The sequence below is a fragment of the Notechis scutatus genome, chromosome 3, assembly GCF_049901735.1.
Source record: "Notechis scutatus isolate UNSWTSFEM ecotype Mainland chromosome 3, rNotScu1.2, whole genome shotgun sequence".
NCBI lineage: Eukaryota > Metazoa > Chordata > Lepidosauria > Squamata > Elapidae > Notechis > Notechis scutatus.
The window spans coordinates 109,477,373-109,500,898 of record NC_142011.1 but is presented as its reverse complement, the minus strand read 5'-3'; the positions used below and the strand labels follow the sequence as shown (position 1 = coordinate 109,500,898).

The window sequence follows — 23,526 nt, the reverse complement described above, 5'->3', positions numbered from 1 at the left end:
TAGGTGACTTTGTTTAGTGGCATTTTTGATACATATTATGTCAGGGTTATTAGCTAAGGTAAGTAATAAGCTAAAATATTGCATTAATAACAGAGTGGAGTTACTAATTTCATTCTACTGCCAATATTTTTTTAACCTGAAAAATTGTTTGGAAAAGCCATCCATTCCATAATATAAAAAGCAAGACCTCAAGGAAGCTAAACTCTAATTTGACAGTAGTTAGTCTGCGAAAGATTTTTTAAACTCAGTGGTAATCATAGAATCATTGGATTGGAAAGGACCTTGGAGGTCTTCTAGTCCAACCCCTTGCTAAGGCCATCCTAGACAAATGGTTGGCCAGTCTATTCTTGAAAATCTTCAGTGATGGAGTGCCCACAACTCATATCCCTGTTTGATTGTTCTTACTGTCAGGCAATTTCTCCTTAATTCTAGGTTGATCTCTCTTTAATGATCTTCCACTTGTTGCTTCTTGTCCTGCCCTCACCACAGGTGCTATGGAGGATAAATCAACCTCCTCTTCTCTGTGACAACCCCTCAAATACTGGAAGACAACTATCATGTCTCCCCTAATCCTTCCCTTCATTAGTTTAGACATACCTAGTTCCCTTAACCATTCCTCATATGATTTACCCTGCAGTCTTCTTATCATCTTAGTTGCTCTTCTCTGAGCACTTTCTAGGATCTCAGCATAATTTTTGTGTTGTGGTGAACAGAACTGGATGCAGTATTCCAAGTGTGGCTGGCTAGTGTAGGATAAAGCAGTTCTATCACTTCCTGTAATCTTGAGACGCCCCTCTGTTGATATAGCCAAGGACTGCATTGGCTTTTCTGGCAACCCTACCTTAGTGTATGGAATGGATTAGACACTTTGGGTTGAAATGCTTACTGAAAATATGGTGAAGTTAGCAATGCCTTCTTACAGCTCGAACAGTTGTCTCATTATTTGAACAAATGTCTGCTATAAAACATGATTTAGATCTACTGAAAAAAAGTTTTTAAGCCTTTTGTACAAAAACATGAAGTTAGACCTTTCTCTCCTATTAAGGCTTATACACTTCATTCCCAGAATGCATTATAAAAAGGGCAAGTTATTAAAGGACATTGACAAAAATATGCAATGTTAAATTATTATATTAATAAATCTGATAAAGTGGCAGCCCAACTTATAGTAATGCCTCTCTGGATCCCTAAGAAGTTACCTGTGAGCTAATCTGTTCTCTTCAAACTCAGCAGACTGCTCTCTGTATCTTCCTAAACAGTCTTAATATTGGGACACTGAGATTGTAGGATAGCACCTTCTTTACCATCAATACAGATAGATTTATGTGCTGCTGAATGGCTTCCAGCTGTTCAAAACCAAAAACAGGTTTTTCTATCTTTTAATCAGTCTATTATTCCACTAACGCTATTTAAGATAAGACCATATCTAGCATCATTTCAAATCATCCCCATCAGAGATTTTTCACAATCTTAAAGTTAATTCCTTATTCAACTTTGCCTCAGCTAGATCTTGTACCCATTCCAAAACTTCAATAGATCAGTAAGGTTTCCTCTCCCCCATGTATGGCCTTGAAAAAACAAGGCATCAGGAACCAGCCCCTTTTACTAAATGAAGATGTGTCACATCCAGTTGAAGCTTGACCTTATCAGTGCCTTTGTTGCCCAGGTCTGAACAAGATAATATAATGCAAAAGCTGGATAATCTTAAAGAAATCTTATTGGTCACTATAGCTGCAGCAGAACCATTTATTGATCTTGCATCTTCAAATATTGACACCAATCATCACTCTTCAATGGATAATGGAATGATTGGAAAACACTCACCCAAAAATATTTGTTCCTGCTCTTATAGTATGAACGAGGAATCTGCTAGAGACTGTCAGGCCTTGTTAACTAGAGAGGAAGAAGTACACCCCATACCAGGACAGTTGCTAAACAACACGCTTTGGATCTTAGATTAGTATTACATGATGGCCTGTTATCACCTCCCTTGGAGCCTTTTAGTCTTCTTTCTCTTGATCTGGCTATTGCTAATGGAACCTGTAAAATCACCCAACTGGAAGCTACTCCTCAAATCCACGTGCTATCACAACAGGCACTTACTACTAGGTGAAACCCTATCCCTGGTTCCATTCTAGATGTCAGTATGTGTGAAATGTCAAAGACCCTCGTACCAACAAAAGACTCTGCATGTTTAGTTAATCCTATTATACTTACGATCATATATCACTCTACTAACTAGAGCATATAAAACATTTGCTAGACCAATACTTGAATACAGCTCATCAGTCTGGAACCCGCATTACATATTTGATATTAATACAATTGAGAAAGTCCAGAAATATTTTACGAGAAGAATCCTCCACTCCTCTACTCGTAGCAGAATACCTTATGCCATCAGACTTGAAATTTTAGACCTAGACAACCTAGAACTACGCCGCCTTCGGTTCGATCTAAGTATAGTATATAAAATTATATATTGCAATGTCCTATCTGTCAATGAATGCTTCAGCTTCAACCAAAACAATACAAGAGCACTAAATAGATACAAACTAAAGATAAACTGCACCAAACTTGATCGCAGGAAATACGACTTCAGCAACAGAGTACTCAATGTTAGGGTTTGAGGATTAACCCCTAGCAGAGTATTGCAGCAGTAGTCAAGCCAGGAAGCCAAAGGAGAGCGGAAGGGCCCCAGAGTATACACACACTGAACACAAACACTGTTTGTAGTTTAAATAGTTTTTAATCCAGTTAGAGTTTAAGCATTGTCATTCAGTCCATTAAGTCATTCACAGTATTTCCATCCAGTAAGACTCACTAGTATAGTCCAAGTAAAGAGTCCTTGCAATATCTTTATCAGCCGATAAAGATATCTTCTCCTCCTCCGGTTTCACTTTCCAGAGAAACAAACGCTGGATATTCAGTAGAATTACGCAGTAAATCAGCAAACAGTAGCAAACAATAACAGTTCAGTCACAGGCACTCACAGTCAGTAATCACAGTTAGTCGCAGCAGCACACAGTTACAGATACAGACAGCTTTCCTGCTTCTAATGCTTCCTTATATTGTAACTTCTAACCGCACCCTTAATCGGCTAATTGCCTGCTGCATTGTGCTTAAAGTGATAAGCACTTAAACCATGATATCTAAGTTTTATATATTTATTCACCCAAACCATATTTGGTATCAATGTTATACCTAACATACTCCCCTTTTGGGTGAAATAAATATATAATACCTTTACAATCTTATCCCATATTTTTCACAACTCTCCTGGTGCTTACTGGCACCTTGGGCTTTAGTAAAATTATCAGCTAAATTGTCCTCCGACATACAGTACTCTAGCTGAATCATCTTACTTCTTACAGATTGTCTCACGTTTAGGTATCTTAGATCTGTATGCTTGCTCCTTGTTTTTACTCCAATATTTGTGGCCATTTGAATTGCTGCCTGATTATCTTCATGTATAATTATAGGATAATCTACTGTTATACCTATATCAATTAACATTTGTTTATACATTATTAATTCTGTACATAACAATGATAAACAGGAGAATTCTGCCTCCATAGTAGACAAACTTATATGCTGTTGTCTTATTGACTTCCAGCCTATTAATGTCTTACCCAGCATTATGGCTGTTCCTGAAGTCGACTTTCTAGTGTCTCTTTCTGATGCAAAGCTAGAATCTGCATAAGCACACAGAATTAAATCACCCTTTGGTTCTAAATACAATGAATAATTCATTGTCTTTTTAAGATATCTTAATATCCTCTTAGCTGCATTCCAGTGTCTTTCACATGGTGCAGAATTGAATCTAGCCAACTGATTCACGCAGTACGATATATCTGGTCTAGACCAATTACTAATATAACTCAAACTACCAATTAAAGATTGATAAATCACCTTATCAAACTCAGGGCTTTGTAAATCAGTGTTGCTAAACTCCTGACTCATTGGAGTCTTAGCTGGCTTACAAAGCTCCATCTTGTAATCTTTTATCAATTTGCTTATCTTATCTTCCTGAGATATCTTAAAACCTTTCCGTGTTTTCTTTATATTCAAACCGAGATACTTCTTTATCTCCCCTAATTGCTTGATCTTTATTCTCTTTCCTAATGATGTTATTATTTTATTTGCTTCATCATTAGTTTCAGTTATCAATGCAATATCATCTGTGAATAGTAATAATAATGATACTTTCCCATTTGTCTCCCTCTTAAACAGACATGGATCGGCTAAACCAGCTTTAAATCCTATATTGTCTAGTTCCTTTACAATATACTGGTTCCATTCATAGCCTGATTGTTTTAGACCATAGAGGCTTTTCTTTAACAACCAACAATCATTATTATTCTTATTTTCACTTTTAATACCAACAGGTTTTTTCATATAAATAATATGTTTTAATGGGGCGTGCAAGTAAGCAGTTTCCACATCTAGATGGTTAACTATATAGTTTTTACTAGCTGCCCACACTAAAGCTGCTCTCAAGGTTGCTGCCTTAAGACTAGGTGCAAACACCTCATCATAGTCATTGGCATTCTGCCTAAAACCTTGGGCTACTAACCTTGCCTTATAGATTAAATTACCATCCTTATCTGTTTTTACCTTAAATATCCATTTGCAGCCAATGGATTTCTTTCCTACAGGTAATTTGGCATTTTCATAGACCTTCATATCTCTTAATGAATTCAGTTCCTTATTCATTGCTGCATACCATTTTTCTTTTTCCTTATTAGGATACTTTTAATTTCTTCTACAGAATTAGGAACTTGATTAATCTGGCACACTGTGTTAGCCTGGTACCTATCAGGCGGTCTAGATATACGTGTAGTTCTTCTGGGAATTACAGGGCTTACAGGAGGACTTTGTTGAACTACTACCTGTTCATCTTCCTCATCCTGTTCAGCTATTGAATCTGTTTCTTCCTTTATGGGCACTATTTCATCCTGTATTTGTCTTTTTACTTTATTTTTAAAGTTACAGGGATAACTAATGGGATTTCTATAGGATTCAATAATTACATCTTTATTGGCATCCTGTTCTAATTTCTCCCATCCTTCATGTTCTAGAAATTGGGCACTAGCACTACATAACACTTTAGATGTGCCTTTCTCCCAAAATCTATATGCCCTATGGTTTGCCTGATAACCAACGAAGAAAAATCTTTTAGCTCTATGTTGCCCTTTTTTTCTGAGTTGTGCAGGAATATGCACCCATGCTGGTGCACCAAATGTGTGCAGGTAACTTAGGTCAGGTTTCCTGCCATGCCATCTGGTGAATGGAATTTCACCTGTTGTTGTATTAACAACGTTGTTCAATATGTTATTAGCACACATTGTAGCCTCCCCCCACAAAGAATCAGGTAACCCAGAATCATTTAACATTGTTCTAACCATTGCCTGTAGTGTTTGGCCTCTTCTTTCAATAAAAGCGTTATGTTCTGGCCTGTATGGAGCAGACTTCTTATGCTCTATTCCTGCTACCTTAAGTCTGTTCTGGAATTTGTTATTAACAAATTCCGTGCCATTATCTGTCACCAGGGTTATCAGTTGTCGTTTAGACTTTCTTTCAGCAAATCTAAGCCAATTGAAAAAATGTTGATATGTTTCAGTTTTGCTTTTCATTAAATAGCAAAACCCATATCTAGAATAATGGTCCATAATGCTCAGTATATATCTAGCACCCCCCATACTGGGTTTCTTTGGACCTATTATGTCTGCAAATACTACTTCTAAAGGTTCTTTTGTTTTGAAACCATTTAGCCTATTTGCAGGCAATACTTTGCTCTTATCTCACAGCAAACATTACAACGCAAATATTTATCACAAGGTTTTAACCTTATTCCTTCAGATAACTCAACTGTACGTTTTAGCATTTTAAAATTTACATGCCCCAAACGCCTATGCAATAAATGGATACATTCATGATGAGGTTTTATATTATTAAATACAGTCTGAGCCTCCTCACTATTATCTAATACAATGTTCCATTTAAAGCTGCAGTTACCCTTTTGTTATCTTTTCAATTATGCAATTATTATCCTTAAAAGTAATTACATAACCTAATTTATCTAATACCCTTACTGAAAGCAAATTAAACTTTAGTTGCGGTACATACAACATTTTTATATCCTGGTTTATGTACGGACAACGTGCAAAACCTTGACCTTTCGCTTTCAGGTTCCAGCCATTGGCAAGTGATATATGTTGAGAACTTGTAGACATTTTTATAAATTTTGTCTTATCTCTTGTGATGCAGTGGGATGCGCCACTGTCAACCACCCATAAATTATTCTTCACATCAGAGTTGCTAAACGTGGCTAGTTCAAATGCTTTCTTTGGCTTTTTTTACATTCTGGCTTTTTCTCTTTTTGCAGAACCTTGCCAAATGTCCTCTGCCTCCACAATTAAAACACTTTTTAATTGTGTATGCTGTTGAAGATAAATTCTCTTCTTCCAGGTGCTTTACTTTGCTTTGCTGGTTTCTTTCAAACTTTGAAGATAATTTCTCTTCTTTCTTATCTTCTCTCAGCTCGTCACGCTCACGCCTTCTTCTGGCTTCTTCTAGTAGCCTGCCTGTTATGTCGGTTAATGAGAGGCTTTCTTTTGGCAATACCTCTAACGAAGTCACATAGTCATCATAGCTTTGATCTAATGAAGATAATATTATATAGACTTGTTGCAGTTCATTAAATATAAGCTCTTTTTCTTGCAAATCTTGAAAAATGCTCTTCATACAGTTTAAATGAACTAACATATCTCCATTCCTCTGAAGATGCGTTCGAAAAAGCTTCCGTGTAAGATTTATATGTGCTCCTACACTGTCCCGAACATAAATCTTCCTGAGGTTCTCCCAGCAGTTTGCAGCATTTTCTTCTCCACGAATATGGACAAGCTGCTGATCACAGAGAGTCAGTCCTATGATGCATAAAGCCTGCTCATTCTTCAGTTTAAAGTCTTGTAACTTTTCTTTATCATCATCATTAGCAGGATCCCAGCTACTCACATCTGGTGGGTTTGCTATAATGTCCCACAAACCTTCTCTGCGTAGAAGTAAACTACATTTCATTGACCATGAAACATAGTTTGTTCCATCCAGCCTGGATATCATGGACAGTTGTGACAAATTTACTTGTGCCATTACTCTTCAGATATTTTGACTATTTTAAACTAATTAAAACAGTTTGTTTTTACAGTAATGTGCAACTCACACCAACTCTCTCTGCTATATCCTGGTTAGTTAAACTATGCTGCTGGGCCCATAACCAATGTTAGGGTTTGAGGATTAACCCCTAGCAGAGTATTGCAGCAGTAGTCAAGCCAGGAAGCCAAAGGAGAGCGGAAGGGCCCCAGAGTATACACACACTGAACACAAACACTGTTTGTAGTTTAAATAGTTTTTAATCCAGTTAGAGTTTAAGCATTGTCATTCAGTCCATTAAGTCATTCACAGTATTTCCATCCAGTAAGACTCACTAGTATAGTCCAAGTAAAGAGTCCTTGCAATATCTTTATCAGCCGATAAAGATATCTTCTCCTCCTCCGGTTTCACTTTCCAGAGAAACAAACGCTGGATATTCAGTAGAATTACGCAGTAAATCAGCAAACAGTAGCAAACAATAACAGTTCAGTCACAGGCACTCACAGTCAGTAATCACAGTTAGTCGCAGCAGCACACAGTTACAGATACAGACAGCTTTCCTGCTTCTAATGCTTCCTTATATTGTAACTTCTAACCGCACCCTTAATCGGCTAATTGCCTGCTGCATTGTGCTTAAAGTGATAAGCACTTAAACCATGATATCTAAGTTTTATATATTTATTCACCCAAACCATATTTGGTATCAATGTTATACCTAACACTCAATGTCTGGAATACTCTACCTGACTCTGTGGTTTCTTCCCCAAACCCCAAAATCTTCAACATTAGACTGTCTACTATTGACCTCACCCCTTTCCTAAGAGGTCTGTAGGGGGCGTGCATAAGCGCACCAAAACGTGCCTACCGTCCCTGTCCTATTGTTTCTTTTTTTTCTTATTCATATCCATTTCATATCTTTATAACCATGTTTATACTTATACCTGTTATCTAATAATTGTTTGACAAAATAAATAAATAAATACTTATATATAGAAGGATATAATGCATCTATTATTCAATATCTTGTATCTGAATTTGTAAAGGCTAGTCCAAGACTGTAATAAAGATATCTGAAATTTTAACTCTTCACCCCCTATAAGGTTAAACTGATACCTTCTGATCCCATATCCCTTCCCTCATCTATAAGCAAATCTATAAAACATTGCAAAAAAAAGTTTTATTTTAACCTTGATCAAGCACCTTCAACTACAGAATACCAGATTATCTGTGATTGTTGTTAAAGTTTAGCCATAGATATATGAGAATGTGTTTTAACACATATAAAAAAATAATATTCAAATAATATTATCAAATAATATTCTCTGTCAAATAATAAGACCAGAGTAAGTCTAAACCTTTCCTTTTTATTTCAAAATGCCAAACTTTCACTCTCTTACTTGTTTAAGCCTATTTTCAGGTTTCCATTATTCAACCCTTTCTCCAAAATGAGACTTTATAATCTTGACAAGTAATCAAAAGAATATTTTTTGCTATTTTTTGTCATAAACTTGTCATGTCACTTTATATTTCCCAAAATAAATATAATTATTTCAAAAAGCCCAAGAATACTTTGTTTCATTACAATTTTGAAGTGTGCTGTATGCATGCATGCATAACCATTGAATTATCGCTGGGGAAATTGCAGCTGCTGCAAGTTTATCTCTGAATAGCCCTAGGTGAATAAGCAATCAAGTGAATGGTCTTCCAGCTTATGATCCATTAGTATTTCCTTAATTTCAATGAAAGTTCTTTTAAATATCCTGTTGAGCAAAGAACAGATCTCTTGGGTCTAATCAACAGATAGCAATTCAGAACAGTAAAATAAAAAAGAATTATCTATAAATAGATAGTTTGCCCAGTCCTTTCTAATGCCAGGAATATTGCAACTCTATTCACATACACTTGAGGATATTAGTGCAATAAAACAGAGACATAAAAGGGTTGTCCAAAACTTTTATACAAATAGGAATTCTCAAATCCAGCTCCTTTTCTAACAGCTTCCAGTGGCCACTATTACATATTATGTGACTAGCTTTTAATGCAGAGATCCAGAAGTATCTTAATAAAAAAAAAAGTTAACTCCAAGTAGTAGTAGTAGTAGTAGTAGTAGTAGTAGTAGTAGTAGTAGTTTGGGCTACTTCAAAACTTGTACAATACCTGTTTCAAAGTTTCATTTCTGTATATTTTCAAACATCATTCCATCAGTCATGTGCAACCAAATTGCCAAACTTGGTTTGGATCAACAGCCCAACTACCAGCCCAAGCTACTTATAATCAAATACATTTCAAATTACTTTATGTGTCAGTGAAGGTAAACCTCGACTTACAACAGTTCATTAGTGGATGTTCAAAGTTACAACAGCACTGAGAAAAGTGACTTATGATCACTTTTCACATTTACGGCCATTGTAGAATCCTGTGGTCTTGTGATCAAAATTCAGACACTTGGCAACTGATTCATATGGTTGCAGTGTCCCAGTTGTGATTCCCTTTTACAACCTTCCAATGACCAGTCAGTGGGAAAGCCAGTTTCACTTAACGTTACTAACTTAACAACTGCAGTGATTCAGTTAACAACTGGGACAAGAAAGGTTGTAAAATGGAACAAAACTCACTTAACAAATGTCTCACTTAGCAACAGAAATTTTGGGCAGAATTGTGGTCATAAGTTGAGGACTACCTATACCTAAAGAAAAAGTGCTTTTACTCTATTTGGAGTAATTTACTTGACTATTCAGGTTTGGAATACAACAATATACAGTACACAGTTTATTTTTTTATGAGTATCAGAACCAGATTAGGCTTCAGTCTGTTTAGGTTTGAATAAATACAACAAATGTTTACATTACAATTGATTTACAAGCTTCTTTTGGTCTACTTATTTGATCTTCATCTACATAACCTCTCTGCTCCGTTTTTACTCCCCACTTCCTCCTCTGTATAAATTTAATTCCTGCTTCAATCAAACCCCTTCATGCAGCTGGTGAATTGAGGGTATCTGATGAATGCTTCTGCCTTCTAACCAAATTTGTTACTATTGCAGGGTATTGTCATACTGATCTGGGGCTTCTGTAACATGCTCTCCTACAGTGTGTAATGTCTGTATTAGTTAATTCGGTTAATCCAAAATAATTTAGATTTGGGCTGCAAATTGGATTAATTAATGTTGAGCAAAGATGCCGTTTGTTCTGCTCCTTAAGAAGCTCAGCCAGAAATCTTGGTCCGAACTACACAAGGCCGAGCACAGTTTAAAATAGATACGGTTAGGACTTAATATCCTATATTAAGCACTTTTTGGTCCACTGGTCGAGCTTGAAGAATATTCGCTCTCTACCCTGAAATTGTTGTCTTCGTAGGAGGTGGAGGGGGGGGGTCAACGCAACTCAACTTTCTCCTCCTTTGGAAGAGTCCCGTTCCGCTCGCGAATTCATGCGGCCGATCCGCAGCTCGCTCACAACCAGTACGAGCCAATGAGCGCTTGCGACTGGCGATCGAGGCCCCCTTTTTGCATTGGAGAGGCTTGACGCGACGCCGAAAATACGTCGATGCTTTCTCTTTCTGCGCTTCGCCGCGCGCTCTGCTCTATTCCGCGAGCTTGGGTAATGGCGGCTGGAGCGCAGCTGAGCTCGGTGCCTGAAGTGGAGCTGGACCCCGATGGCACTTTCAAATATATCCTGGTGCGGGTGCAGCGGGGGACTGATGAGCACCGCGACATCGTGAGGGGCACTGCGGACGCCGAGTTCCACAGTGAGTGGAGCTGTCAGCTGGACCGGACCCAGACAAGGGCTTACCAATGAGCACCGCTCAGCCTGAAATTAAGAAGCCGGATAGCACTAGAGAGAGAGAGAAAAAAAAAATGGAAAACTTACATGTGTGACTAACGAGTGGGCTCTGAGAACATTAGTTCAGTGCATTTAACCTGGGTTAGATCCGCTGTCAGATTTCGCTGGGACACCCAAGCCTAGTTCAACCATAATATTCCGTTTGCTTTCCTTTTAAGTATGGTTTGTGGGTTCTCTCTCTCTCCCCCCATTATGATTTAGTAACAGGAGAATATAGGAACTTGAATATTGAGTGTGCATACTTGTGTGAATCCAGCCATGTTGAAATAATTTGTTTCAGTTATGCCCTATTAATTTTTGCATTTGAAATCTGGATGAGAAAAGCACATTGTTCTATCTCTTATTTGGATTATAGTATAATAAATCTAAATGACTGTGATGCTTTAGACTCACTGCCATGCTTTTCTTTTCCACAAAACTTTGCTTAATTGTTTTATTTTATCATTCTATTTTGTTTGTGGACAGAGAAAGCCAAAAAAAATAAACTCTTGTCAGACTTTTCTGGCATTCAGTTTTGGTATTTCTTTTTGACATCTACAAGATGAAGAGAGTCTATATTCATTTATAATATTTTTTTCTAGACATAAATTGCTTGAATGATATGAATACTTATAATTCAGGCAAGATAGAGTTTTTATAGTTCCTACAATGTTTACATTTCACAGATCCTTGTGTTTTGTCTTTATAGTATTCTAATGATCTATTTAGCTTCTATTTTTTTATTACAGATCACATATTTGAAAAAGTAAACCCTGAAATGGAAAAGCTAGGTTTTGTATGCAAGTGTCTTGGAGGAGGAAAAATTGAACATAACAGCAAAGACAAGAAAATCCGTGTATTTGGCCTTTCTACAGTAAGTGCTGTTTACATATGCTGCCCAAGTATGATGATTTAATTTGCATATTAAGATTAGAGTAGGGTTCATAAATGCATTAATTCATAAGAAGGAATGGTATAGATTTTGGGATGAGGTTTCTAATTCTCAGATATCTTCAAAAATGTATCATATTTCATGTTACACCATTCCTTGTGGAATTTTTATTATGTTCATATATTTTCAGTTATGCCGATTGCAAAACGACAACTGCCAAACAAGAACATATTCTAAATTACATAGTATCCAGAATAATAGGCATAATGAATCCAGATTCTTATTTTTATTGCTTTCTATTCTGGAGAGATCTTAGGGCCACAACTGGGATACCCAGGAATCATTCCTTATTTAGGAACAACCTATTTCTGATGCATCATAGAAAACACAAAAATTTACAAACTACAACTGTTTGATACTAATGGTTGTTCTTCAGTTTTATTTAAGAAATTATGGCAGTTGTTTATCATTTATTTAAATTTGTATAGCTGCCTCTTACAAAAGGTGACTCTGGGGAACATAGAACAATCAAGTAAAACAACAAACCTGTTATTTTATCATAAATTACCTGCTTTGAGTTATAAAAAATAAAATTGTATAGCTACCCATCTCATAGAAAGTAATTCTGGGCAGCAATGAACAACCAAATAAAACCAAGTTACTTTATTATAAATAATCTGCTGTGAGTTATTTTATAAGTTGCTTTGAGTAGACTTATTTTATCATTAGCTGTCTATTTGGAACAGGTACTATTAGGAATAAGTCTGTTTGGAAATAATCATGCTCAACAGCTGTAGTAGAATGGACTAAAATATTGTGAGTGTCTTTCCCCACCCTTTTATTGTACGATTCCATGACACTAGAAATCTTTTCTTCTTACAGGGATATGGTAAAGCTGATCATTCTGTGACTGTTGAAATACTGAAGAGAACTTATAAAGATTATGAAATTAGCTGGTCAGATGACAAGAAATAAATTGTATAATCTAATATAAACCTGTATCTTTTCAAGATAGTTATACACTTAATTCTAAGCTCCCATGCGAAAATACAATCAGTGCATTTAGCCTATACTGAATAAAAAATGGGATATGAATGGGTTGCTTCATGATTTAAATAACTTGAAGTTTTATCACGTCTTCACATCTCATTGACAGCATTTGTATTTTTTAAAATCCATACTTCCAGTTTACATTATCATAAAGATAATTTTGGACCCTGCATTAGTGCAAGCCCCATTTAAACATTTTTAAGAAATAAAGTTTCAAGTCAAGTTTTACTTTGAGGACTGAATATTTCCATTTTTGCTGATAAACTGCCAAGTCATAGCCAGAATGAACACATGATCTTTGATAATTCATCCAGTTTCAATATTAAAACTCATGGAAACTATCTGGAATAATATGCCCAATACTTGCAGTTCTAGGCTCCAAATTAGGGATCTACATCTTTTTCAGGTACACCTTTCCTAAAATAATGCAATTTTAGAGCTTTATTTGGGAAAACCAAAATCATATATAACAATTTATTAATATTTTAATTTAGAAGGGGGACTGTGAGCCATTGATACACTGGCAACTACAGATGCTGGATATAAATTCTCCTATTGGCAATTACATGACATAATTCTCGTTGTCATCCAATCCCAGAGCAATTTAAAATATAATAGCATGTAGACAGAGGCTGCTTACCCCATGGTGCTATAAAGAAAATAAAGATAAATTTCTCTCATACATATAATTTACCCATAGTTAATTAAGCTATGATTTATTGAATCCAATTTTCTCAGTAATTAAATACAAGGGCTGAATTGATTGGTTTGTCATTCTGATATCTACCAAATTAGTTGGAAAATAAACATTTTACCATAAATATATTAATTTCAGAGATGGCATGTAAAATGAATTTAGAATTTGTAAAGCATGAACACTGCCATTCCTATTTTGCTTTTGAAGCATCTGCCTTAAGTTTCTTAAACTAGTTGGATCTTTATGCCAGTAAAATTGAGATAATTTTGATAAGCGATTGATGTATTAGATGAAAAGATATTGTACATGTATCACTCTTAGATAAATTAGATGAGGAAATAACAATTGTGAAATCAAATTAGGTCCATAAAAGAATGCAGTCTTAGACATTCATGGGAAATGACTGCTAGACAAGATCAAGCAAAAATTATCCTTATCAAATCAAACCAAACCTTTATTGTCAATGCACAACATGTGTACAATGAAATTGAATGAGCCTCCCTTGGTGCAGCCCCCCTCCCCCCGAAACACAAAATACATCTCAATAATTCAATAAATGAAAGAAATAGAATCCCTAAACCCAAATAAGTAATAACACACATTCCCATTTCCCTACCGTGTTTCTCACAAAATAAGGCCGGGCCTTATTTTTTTTTTGACCCCCGAAAAAATGGCTAGGCCGTCTTTTCGGGGGTAACTTAATTTCCTCCCCCACCTAGAGTGGCCCATACGCCACGAGGCCGTTTCTTTCTTTTTTTTAAATAAAGTTTTATTTGGGTTTTCACATACAAAATACAAGTAAAACATCTTTTTTGAAAATAGCATGGTCCCGGGTTGAACTTCTTTATACAGACACAAAACTCAATTTCATGCTTTTTGTATTCTATTCCATATCTTGCCATACCTCGCCTTGAAGCGGCTGGGGACTCTGCCTTCAAGGGAGCTTTCATCGGCCGATAGAAGCGGCCTCGCGGCAAGGGGTGTGTGCGCTCGCCCCGAGGCCACTTCTACCGGCCAAAGTGGCTGCCCTTGGGGAGCTTCCATCGCCTGAAAGACACTGCCTAATGGCGAGGGGACACGGGCAGCCATGCCTCGCCCCGAAGCGGCTGGGGACTCTGCCTTCAGGGAGCTTCCATCGGCTGATGTTCTATTGGTAGATCGGGGTATTCTAGCCTAGGCTACCTGCAGGGCACTCCTAAAGGCAAGTTTTCTCCCCACCCACCCCCGCCCTTCCCCCCCATTTCTCTTCACCTTGTGTAGTTCTAACAGACGATGTAAGAAATGGCAGGGAAACGCATGGATTAAATAGGCCTATATTTTGGGGGGTGGGGCTTAATTTCACCTCATGCCTAGAAATCATGCTGGGCTTTCCTATTGGTGGAGGCCGTATTGTTGGAAAAACACGGTATGTGTATGTTACATTATATTACACTGGTATGAACATGTTGCACGTTGTGCTGGCCCTGCAAGTCTATCATATTAAACCTAATTGTAGTGTTATGTTGCATTCAGAAGTCTGAGAACCCATGGATAAAAGTTATTTTTCAGCCTATTTGTTTGGCTGGCTATGCTTCTATATCTCCTGCCCAATGGTAGGAGAGTAAAGAAGTTCTGACCAGGGTGTGAATCATCCCTGAGGATTTTCCTCACTCTGCTGAGGCAGCGGGTCCTGGCGATTTCATCCATTGGTGTCAGGGGACAGCTCATAATTTTTTGTGCTGTGCTCATCATCCTCTGTAATGCCTTTCTGTCTGCGGCTGTCAAGCCAGCATACCATACCGTAACACAATATGTAAGGATACTTTCTATCATAGACCAATAGAAATTATGTGGTATATACCTTGCACAAATAATTATAAATAATTCAGAGACAAGAAGAAAACCATAAATGAAAAAGGTTTTGGTGTAAGTAAAGACAAATGTAGTAGTAATTTATTACACCTCTGATAACAGAAAATACATATTTCATAATATGCATGTTAGCATGTTAACAGGAATTCTTAAATGTCAGTTCAATTATGAAACGCTTGAGCCCCTTCTCAATAACTTTAACCACTTGAGATTTAAATACATTCTTCTTTTCTATGAAACTTGTAAAAAGGTGGACCCCTCCTCCACACCCAAAATAATGTGCTTTGCTAGCTAAAAATATGGTGCCCTTTCTTGCCAATAAACTTGAAAGTGCATTATGGAAAGCTTCGTAGTAATTAGGATTATAAATAGTTTCTGATGTAAGTATAAGATCATATTTTACTACAGGTTTGGTGTTATTTAAAATAAAACGACTAAATTCTGACCATTCCCCAGAAAAAAATTTGCATTTAGGCAGAAAATCTTGGGTGAAGTCTTTTTTCCTAGATTGATTTAGGTGAAGCTCGGTATCTTCCTCACCACTGTCATCTTGAGGACAAAAATTCGCCAGTATGTTCGGCATGGTGATTTCTTCAATTACTGAACTGTTATAATCTTGAAAATGAACTTCTTTGGCATTTCCTTTTAGTGCAACTATTCCTAACAGTCCAACTCCACACCCAAGGTCCAAAACTGACTTCTGTGCAAACTGAATATCAGTTTCTGATAAATAATCCAGGAGATCAAAAGTGCATTCCCAAATCTTTAAACCTCCTTCATAGACACCTGTAATTAGGTCAGATTGAGAAGAAATGCTAGACATGTTTTCTTTGACAGAGTTCCCTGGGAGTGCAGTTGCTACCACATAAATATTTACATGGTGAATGCCTGGTAAAGTTGCAATAGTTTTGCTCTCAAGGACTTTACTGACATCTTTAGGAATATCATGCACCTTGGCAGATTTGGGACAGGATTGTTTCCTCGACAAACTTGTATCAGGATTTGCATTCAAAGTACTGTGGTCTGATATATTAGCAGTGGTTCCAGATAAATAGCAATTTAATTTATTTTCTTCTGAGGTAATGTTATTGCTGTTTTCCTGATTATTCAATAGGACCATTTCCTGCTGTAGCTTTTCATTCTCAGCAGTATCTGTTCTGTTTTCTGCTATTTTGTCTACAGAGAAGTTGAATTGAAATTCCATTGTCTTGAGAAATAAACAGAAAAAAAAATTGGTCTTTATTAATATGCAAACACATACTGATTTTGGCTGTACTTAAAAATAGATGTACAAAACTTATTTTTAAAGTGACATTAACTTCTACAGTTATAGTTTCTTATAACTTTCAAATATCCTTATAAATGTATACAGTATATATGTGTCTTAACAATACTCATACAGTTGTAGAAAGTTAGCCTCTCCTAGAAGAATGAAATATTTTAGAAAATATTAAAAAGACAGAATATTATATTTTCCTGGATGAGAAAAGGAGAAGCATGTTTTTAAAGACAAAACAGCTCCCTGCCCCCTCTGCTTCAGCTCCAGGGTGATGGGATTAAGACATGGTCCTCGACATGACAGGATTAGCCCTCTACCCATCTCACCACATGGCACCTTGGGACATCATCCAGCAAGATTTAACCAAGCCTGGGACTCAAGACAACTTACAAAGTTACCCCTGCATGGCCCCATGGGAGTCTGACAACCAACCAGGATACATTTCTTGCCACAGGAAACAGGCAACAAGTTGAAAGCCCAACAGAGGGTATAAATCTCTCTCCCTCTCTCACGTGCTCACTCCATGTGGTCCTGTTCCACCATTAAACCATCCTTCCAAGCAATATCCTGTGTCTTTCTTCCCACTTGGAACTGAACCCAGGTGGACATTTCTTCCAACACAGTAAATGCTACCCCATCCTGTGGTTTATCTGGTTATGCCAGGGGTCTTCAAACTTGATAGCTTTAAGACTTGTGGACTTCAACTCCCAGAATTCCTCCTCCAGTCATGTTAGCTCAGGAATTCTGGGAGTTGAAGCCCACAAGTCTTAAACTTGCCAAGTCTGAAGACCCTTGGGTTATGCCTTTGTGTGTTGAAAGGAATTCCAGAGAGACAGCAATCTTCGTTGTCCAGGAAAAAAGATACGCCAGATTTGAGGCAGGATTAATTTGTCCCCAAATCTAATTCAGTTTCAAAAATCTTTTTCCCAGCGTTTCCACGGGAAAAAAGGAATACAGCATAACCAAATCTGACACACCAAGTACTTTCCTGCCAAGTACTACCTTAATTATGCAACTCCCCCACTACACACACCCCACATAGACACTCCCCTCCCCCTTCCAGGAGCAGCCTAATTACCACACAATACAGGGTCCTTTCCCCCCAACCTCGTGAATGGTGGCGTTGGCAGACTCAGAAGACTTAAGCCTCTCACGGGAGGAGGACGCCTCTAGCCCACGGCAGGGCAGCCCATCGACTTAGCGGAGAGGCAGGCCGGCGGGTGAACAACCGAAAGCCCACGGGGCCCAGGCGGGGGTCTCGCTTTCCAAAGGCTTTCCAGAGCAGCTCCGGCGCAGGACTAGCCCGCCCTCGAGCTGGCTCTATGATCGCCGCGGTGTTTGATGGGAATCGCGCTGAGCGGAGGAGGAGGAGGGCCTTCGCTTTTGGCGGCAGATACGGAGTGAGCGCCATGGCTCGGGCCGAGCCTGAGGAGGTGTCGCTGTTGTCCGAGGTGGAGGGCTGGGATCCAGAGGCGTGCCGTCGCCAGCTTTCCGCCGCTCTGCCGCGCCTTGTCATATCCTTCTCAATTGCAATAGCCGAGGCGCGGGGGCAGTTGGGAATGGGAAAAGGAAAGGTGCCCCCCATCCCCTTCCTTTAGTTTATCGTACGGGTATCCCTCTGCCGGTGTTTGTGATGAATGGTCAGTGGTTTCCTCGGCCCTTGCAAGCCTCGCAGCCGGCTGAGGGGATGGCTAGAAAGGAAGCGCTCCAAGTGTGGGAAATGAGAACGGCCCGTAGGAAACGCAGGTAAAGCTCAGCCGTTTCTCAAACGCAGCCGCCTGATCATTAAATATATTTCTTCAGTTTATTTGTTTTTCGTTCCCTTTCCACAGACAGCGGCTTACAATTGCTAACGTGAAATTCAAACGTTGGATAGCAGTAAATAATAACAAATCAGTGGAAGCTCCCTTTCGGAGATCTGATTTTTCTGAGCCCCCCATTCGCTTGAAGAGCCTCCATGGATGGAGGAGGCGCTTGTCATAGCTTTCTGCCTGGAGGGAACCAAAAGAGATTGAAACGACCTCACTGAACAGGAATGAAAGAATGAAGCAGAAGACTGAAGCGATACTATACTGTGTACATGGAGGGAAACAAGCGGAGCAAGAGACTGATGTCTGCTTCTCCCCATCTCTCTTGTAGTGTTGGCACTAGTTCCTAAACTCCTGCTTCATTCTTAATTGCCTTGCTTATTTGCCCCTCCTGTTCATTTGCTCACTTTCAACAATGCCTACTATTAATATATTTTTAGGGAATGCAAGATGTCTCTCTAGTTTAAACATACAATGATATAGAAAAGACGTATCTTTTTTTAAAGGTACATGCAGTATAGTAGAAAAACTTACAGCTTTATTTACAGCATTATCATTGAATTTCTTTTTTATTTTTAAGTGATCATGTTTATATTTATAAATTTTAAATTCCTGTTTTTGTTTGCTTTCTGCCTTGAGTAGAAGGGTATATAAATCAAATAGGTAAACATTTTAATCCTCCAGAGTCCTTCATAAAGCTAGTTGTAAATGCACACATCTTAAATATACAAAAAGTTTAACATTTAACTATATTTAACTGACATTTTCACTATATTAAGATAGAAACAAAATAAATGCAATAGTATTATGTTTCATGACCAGTAAGTAGTGCTTATTGTGACCAATTTTTTTAGCCGCAGAATAGAATTTGGAAGCAATATTTTATTAGAGCATGGTTCTTATTTCAGTGCATTAATGTTGAAGTTACTGCTGAAGTCTATTTGTCTCTTTTGGCCCTTATGTTTTTGTTTGGTACTATAATTGTTAAATGCAAAGATGTAAAATGTTACACTTGGGAGTGGTTCAGAAACAGCAGCTAATTAGATAATATAGCCCCATTCTAATCAACTGAGATCAAATCTAATCTGTTTTATATAGTTGTAATCATACTGATCTTTTACCAGTTTTCAAATGTAATTCACAATGCTGTTTTTGATTTGTAAAACCTTAAAACAACTGGGAAAAGTATCCTAAATATCACCTTCTGATTCAAGGATCTGCTTGGATATTGGGATTGGTTCTCTAAGATGTACAGTATTCCTACACTTCCTATCCCCCTTGATAGGAAGTAAAGAAGCTAATGATATATTGTCCTTAAAATAATTATCCAGGGAGTTTGCCCATCGTTATAACCTAAATTAAAAAGGGAAATAAAACAAGTCAAAACAAACAATTGAAAATCAAAAAGAAATCCTATACATTATTTTAAGATGAACAGCCAAAATGCAAATATGCTAGGGTAATTAGAAAAACATTGATGGTGGCCTGTGGGCTTGATGCATCACATGCAAGCCACCCCCACCCCAGCTCTGCAAAGGTAAAAAAACGTCACAATATATCCCGTGACATCAATATGACACAGCAAGTTTGACACATGAGATTTGGAGGAACCAAATACTTTTACCACTGTTTAAACTACCAGCAAATATATAGTTTTATTTTTCAGTTGGTTGCAATGACAAATTCTGTCTGATTTTAAATCAAAACTGATTCCTCTTGAGGCCCAGAGGATCCTGGAGTTTCAGTTCTTTGGGTTGAGATACATCCTATGCTCTGCAAGCCACAGACATTTTTATTTGGAAGTAGTAATCTCAATTGGTGTAGCCAGTGTAGCTTAAACTACTGTTGTTTAGTTGAAAGCAGAACCATTAGTATATATTGTGAATTAAATTAGCGTGCTCAGATGTTGATAAAGCTCAACTTTATTTTAAGATATGAATATGCTATTTTTCTTAATATTTGTACTCTTTATATCAGGCAACTGACAGTGGGATTCAGCATATATGTAAGTAGTTTCTGTATAGACTTTTAAAGTATGCTTAATTCCTTTATTGTTTGTAATTATTAAATTCTATGAATATGCACGAAACAGATTTATTTTGAACCCAGATCAAATCATTGTGGACTGGAGGTTCTGCAAAATTGTCTCAGGTCAGCCACAATTCATCATAACATTTGGGTGGTTCCAAGCTATGGATGACACAAAGTCTGGGCAAGGCAAGCAGACCAAAGCTGGTGCTTTTCTTTCGTATGTCCTAGGAGGTACCGTATATGCCGGCGTATAAGACGACCTGGCGTATAAGACGACCCCCCAACATTTCCACTCAAAATATAGTTTGTTATATACTCGCCCCTCTTCCGCACGCCTTCCACTTTTGCACTTTTTTTTTTTGAGGCACTTTTGTCTACCGTGGAAAGCGAATCCCGTGAAGCTGAAAGGAGCAGCCAGCCTTCTCCCAGCTCCCAAGGAAAGCGAGGCTCGCACCGCCCGGGCTCCGCTGAAGTATCCGGCTGGGGCTGTCAGGAGTTGTTACCGCTAGCGCGGCTCCGCGCGGCTCCAGTCCGCGTTGCCTCGGGAAGGAAAGGCAAAAGGAAGAGCCGGCGGCGCTTTGCAATGGCAGCAGCGGCTCCTGGTTTTGCCTTTCCCTTCCCGAGGCAACACGGGACTGGAGCCGTGGAGCGCGCCAGCGGTAACAACTCCTGACAGCCCCAGCCGGATACCTCAGCGGAGCTCGGGCGGTGCGAGCCTCGTTTCCTTGGGAGCTGGAGAAGGCTGGCTGCTCTTTCGGCTTCACGGGATTCGTTTCCACGATGCGCAAAAGTGCCTCAGCCGCGGGCAGCCGCAGTGCTTCCCAATTACTATTTGCGGCGTATAAGGCGACCCGGCATATAAGACGACCCCCAATTGGAGGCATCTTTTTCAGGGCAAAAAAGTCGTCTTATACGCCGGGAAATACGGTATATCTCACCTGCCAGCTGTTCTGTGGATGTTGTTACATTTATGTCAGCAAGATCTTTTCTGGAATCACCCTGCTTATAGAAATTCAGAATTTCTCAAATGAACATCTAAATATGAGTGCTTTAGAGCCACCAACCAAGCCAAATTATCCTGTCAACCATCTTTTGCTTCCTTCAGTCAATGATACCAAAGAAACTGTATTAATCCTAGCTTGTTAGATCTTCATAGTTAAATGATTCAGAAAAAATGCAAGATTTTTCAGTAAACATGCTATATGGGAATTCAAAATGAAGGCAGCAAAGTATTCAATAAAGGAGAATATTTGTACCGTATTTGCCGGCGTATAAGACGACTTTTTTGCCCTGAAAAACATGCCTCCAAGTGGGGGGGTCGTCTTATACGCCGGGAGGACTCCGACTCCCACTTCGAGCTTGAGTTGCAGCCGGGAGGGAGGCTGGGGGGAGCGGTGTGTGTGTGTGTGTGTGTGTGTGTGTGGCGGGTGTCACTCGCCACGCGCTGCGCAACCTTTCCCCTCTTCCTTCCTTAGCGGTGTGGGAGGAGAGGATTCAAGATCCTCACGTGCGGCGTACTTTTCTTTTTCTTTTTTTCTTTTTGCACGCAGGTTTTGCATGCGGGCGGCTATAGGTTAAGGATGGGGAGCCCCGGGTGGGTTATCAGGTTTTACGGTGCTTCCAACATGTGCGAACGGTGGGAGAGCGGAGAAGAGAGCGAGCGCGCCCGCTGTGTGAAATCCTGCCGTCAAAGCAACACTGGGGAGGCAGGGTATAAATTTACCAGGTTAATGTAGCAATGGTGATTAATGCCCAGAACATTGTTTGCGGGTATTGTGGTGTGTGTGTGTGTGTGTGGTGGTGGTGAGGAGAGGTTGTCCTTTGAATGCGGAAAAGTAGGTGTGACCTTGTGTAGGAAAATAAAGAGATCCTTTTTAGCGTGTTTGGCTTCTTTGCCTCCCCTCGTTCGCTTTGACGTGGAGATAATGGCCTTCGGGCGGGAGGGGAAGAAAACGGTAGCTGGATCATTTCAAATTTCACTTACTCTCCTGCCTCACTTCAATATGTCTGAGCGACTCCAGATACTGGAAGACTTTTTGAATGAAAGTGTTACCTCCATATTTTTTTTTAAAGAGGGCCACTTGGGGAAAAAAAAAGATTCTAAGGAATTCCTTGTTTCTTGATTAAAGAGAAGGCATTGAATATACTGTTCCTTGGCAGCCTTTTCAGTGTCCGGGTTTTTGGTGTGTGTGTGTGTGTGTGAGAGAGAGAGAGAGAGAGAGAGAGATCAGCTGTATTGAGAAGAGAACGTTTCCTGTGTTCTCATTTTATTTACAACATATTTTACGCTTAATGGTAAGCAATGAAAAATATTTTTAAAACTCATTTCTAAACTCCATAGCTATTTGCATATTCTTGGTTCAAAATTGGATTAGCTCATTTCAAAATTGTCCAAAGCAGAAAAGTGCGTCAAAAAAAAAAAAAAAGTGCAAAAGTGGAAGGTGTGTGGAAGAGGGGTAGTCTTATACGGCAGTATATAACAAACTCTATATTTTGAGTGGAAATGTTGGGGGGTCGTCTTATACGCCCAGTCGTCTTATACGCCGGCAAATACGGTAGCTCAGGGTTGAAATGTGCGGTCCTTGATGTTCTCCGAGCTTGATTGTTTTTTTGCATATATTTCATTAGCCAAAGTAGATAACATCAGTACTAGTCATGCCTTGTTTGAGTAATGCAGCGTCTGCAGGAAAACAAGTTCAGAGAGACCAAGGACCCCTCAGAAAAGTATTCTCTGGCAGTACATTAGTTATATTTACCGTATGGGGACAGGACAAATTCTAAATATAACTTCAAATTCTAAGCATCATAAAATGGTTATGGTTAGAATGCTGCTTAATACATGAAGAATATTACCGGTACTTATTTCTTATACAATTACAGCTCCATACTGCAGTATTTCTGGTTTCTGAAAAGATGTTACTTTTTTGCAAGATCAGAATGCTAAGAAT

General features: G+C 38.6%; 3 protein-coding genes across 4 annotated transcripts in view; 2 read left to right on the top strand and 1 right to left on the bottom strand.

Moving 5' to 3' along the window:
- Nucleotides 1-9,094: 9,094 nt before the first annotated feature.
- LOC113421677 (14 kDa phosphohistidine phosphatase) lies at nucleotides 9,095-12,957 on the top strand. Its single transcript, XM_026682193.2, has 3 exons — nucleotides 9,095-10,896; nucleotides 11,720-11,844; nucleotides 12,745-12,957. Exons 1-3 carry the CDS (start codon nucleotides 10,695-10,697, stop codon nucleotides 12,835-12,837), a joined length of 420 nt encoding a protein of 139 aa, XP_026537978.2. The 5' UTR covers nucleotides 9,095-10,694; the 3' UTR covers nucleotides 12,838-12,957.
- A 2,550-nt stretch (nucleotides 12,958-15,507) lies between these two features.
- On the bottom strand, nucleotides 15,508-18,240 carry METTL18 (methyltransferase 18, RPL3 N3(tau)-histidine). Of its 2 annotated transcripts, none has more exons than XM_026682191.2 (2): nucleotides 17,847-18,240; nucleotides 15,508-16,667 (listed from the first exon to the last, which is right to left on the bottom strand). In XM_026682191.2, exon 2 carries the CDS (start codon nucleotides 16,662-16,664, stop codon nucleotides 15,597-15,599), a length of 1,068 nt encoding a protein of 355 aa, XP_026537976.2. In that variant the 5' UTR covers nucleotides 16,665-16,667; nucleotides 17,847-18,240; the 3' UTR covers nucleotides 15,508-15,596. The 2 variants fall into 2 exon arrangements, with proteins under 2 accessions (XP_026537976.2, XP_026537974.2); XM_026682189.2 differs by having other exon boundaries at nucleotides 17,818-18,070.
- The window catches only part of FIRRM (FIGNL1 interacting regulator of recombination and mitosis), a 38,309-nt gene continuing 32,844 nt past the window's right edge, over nucleotides 18,062-23,526 (top strand). Inside the window, exons 1-2 of the mRNA XM_026682182.2 lie at nucleotides 18,062-18,253; nucleotides 20,513-20,552. Coding sequence (XP_026537967.2) covers nucleotides 18,062-18,253; nucleotides 20,513-20,552 — 232 coding nt within the window. The remainder of the gene's footprint in view (nucleotides 18,254-20,512; nucleotides 20,553-23,526) is intronic.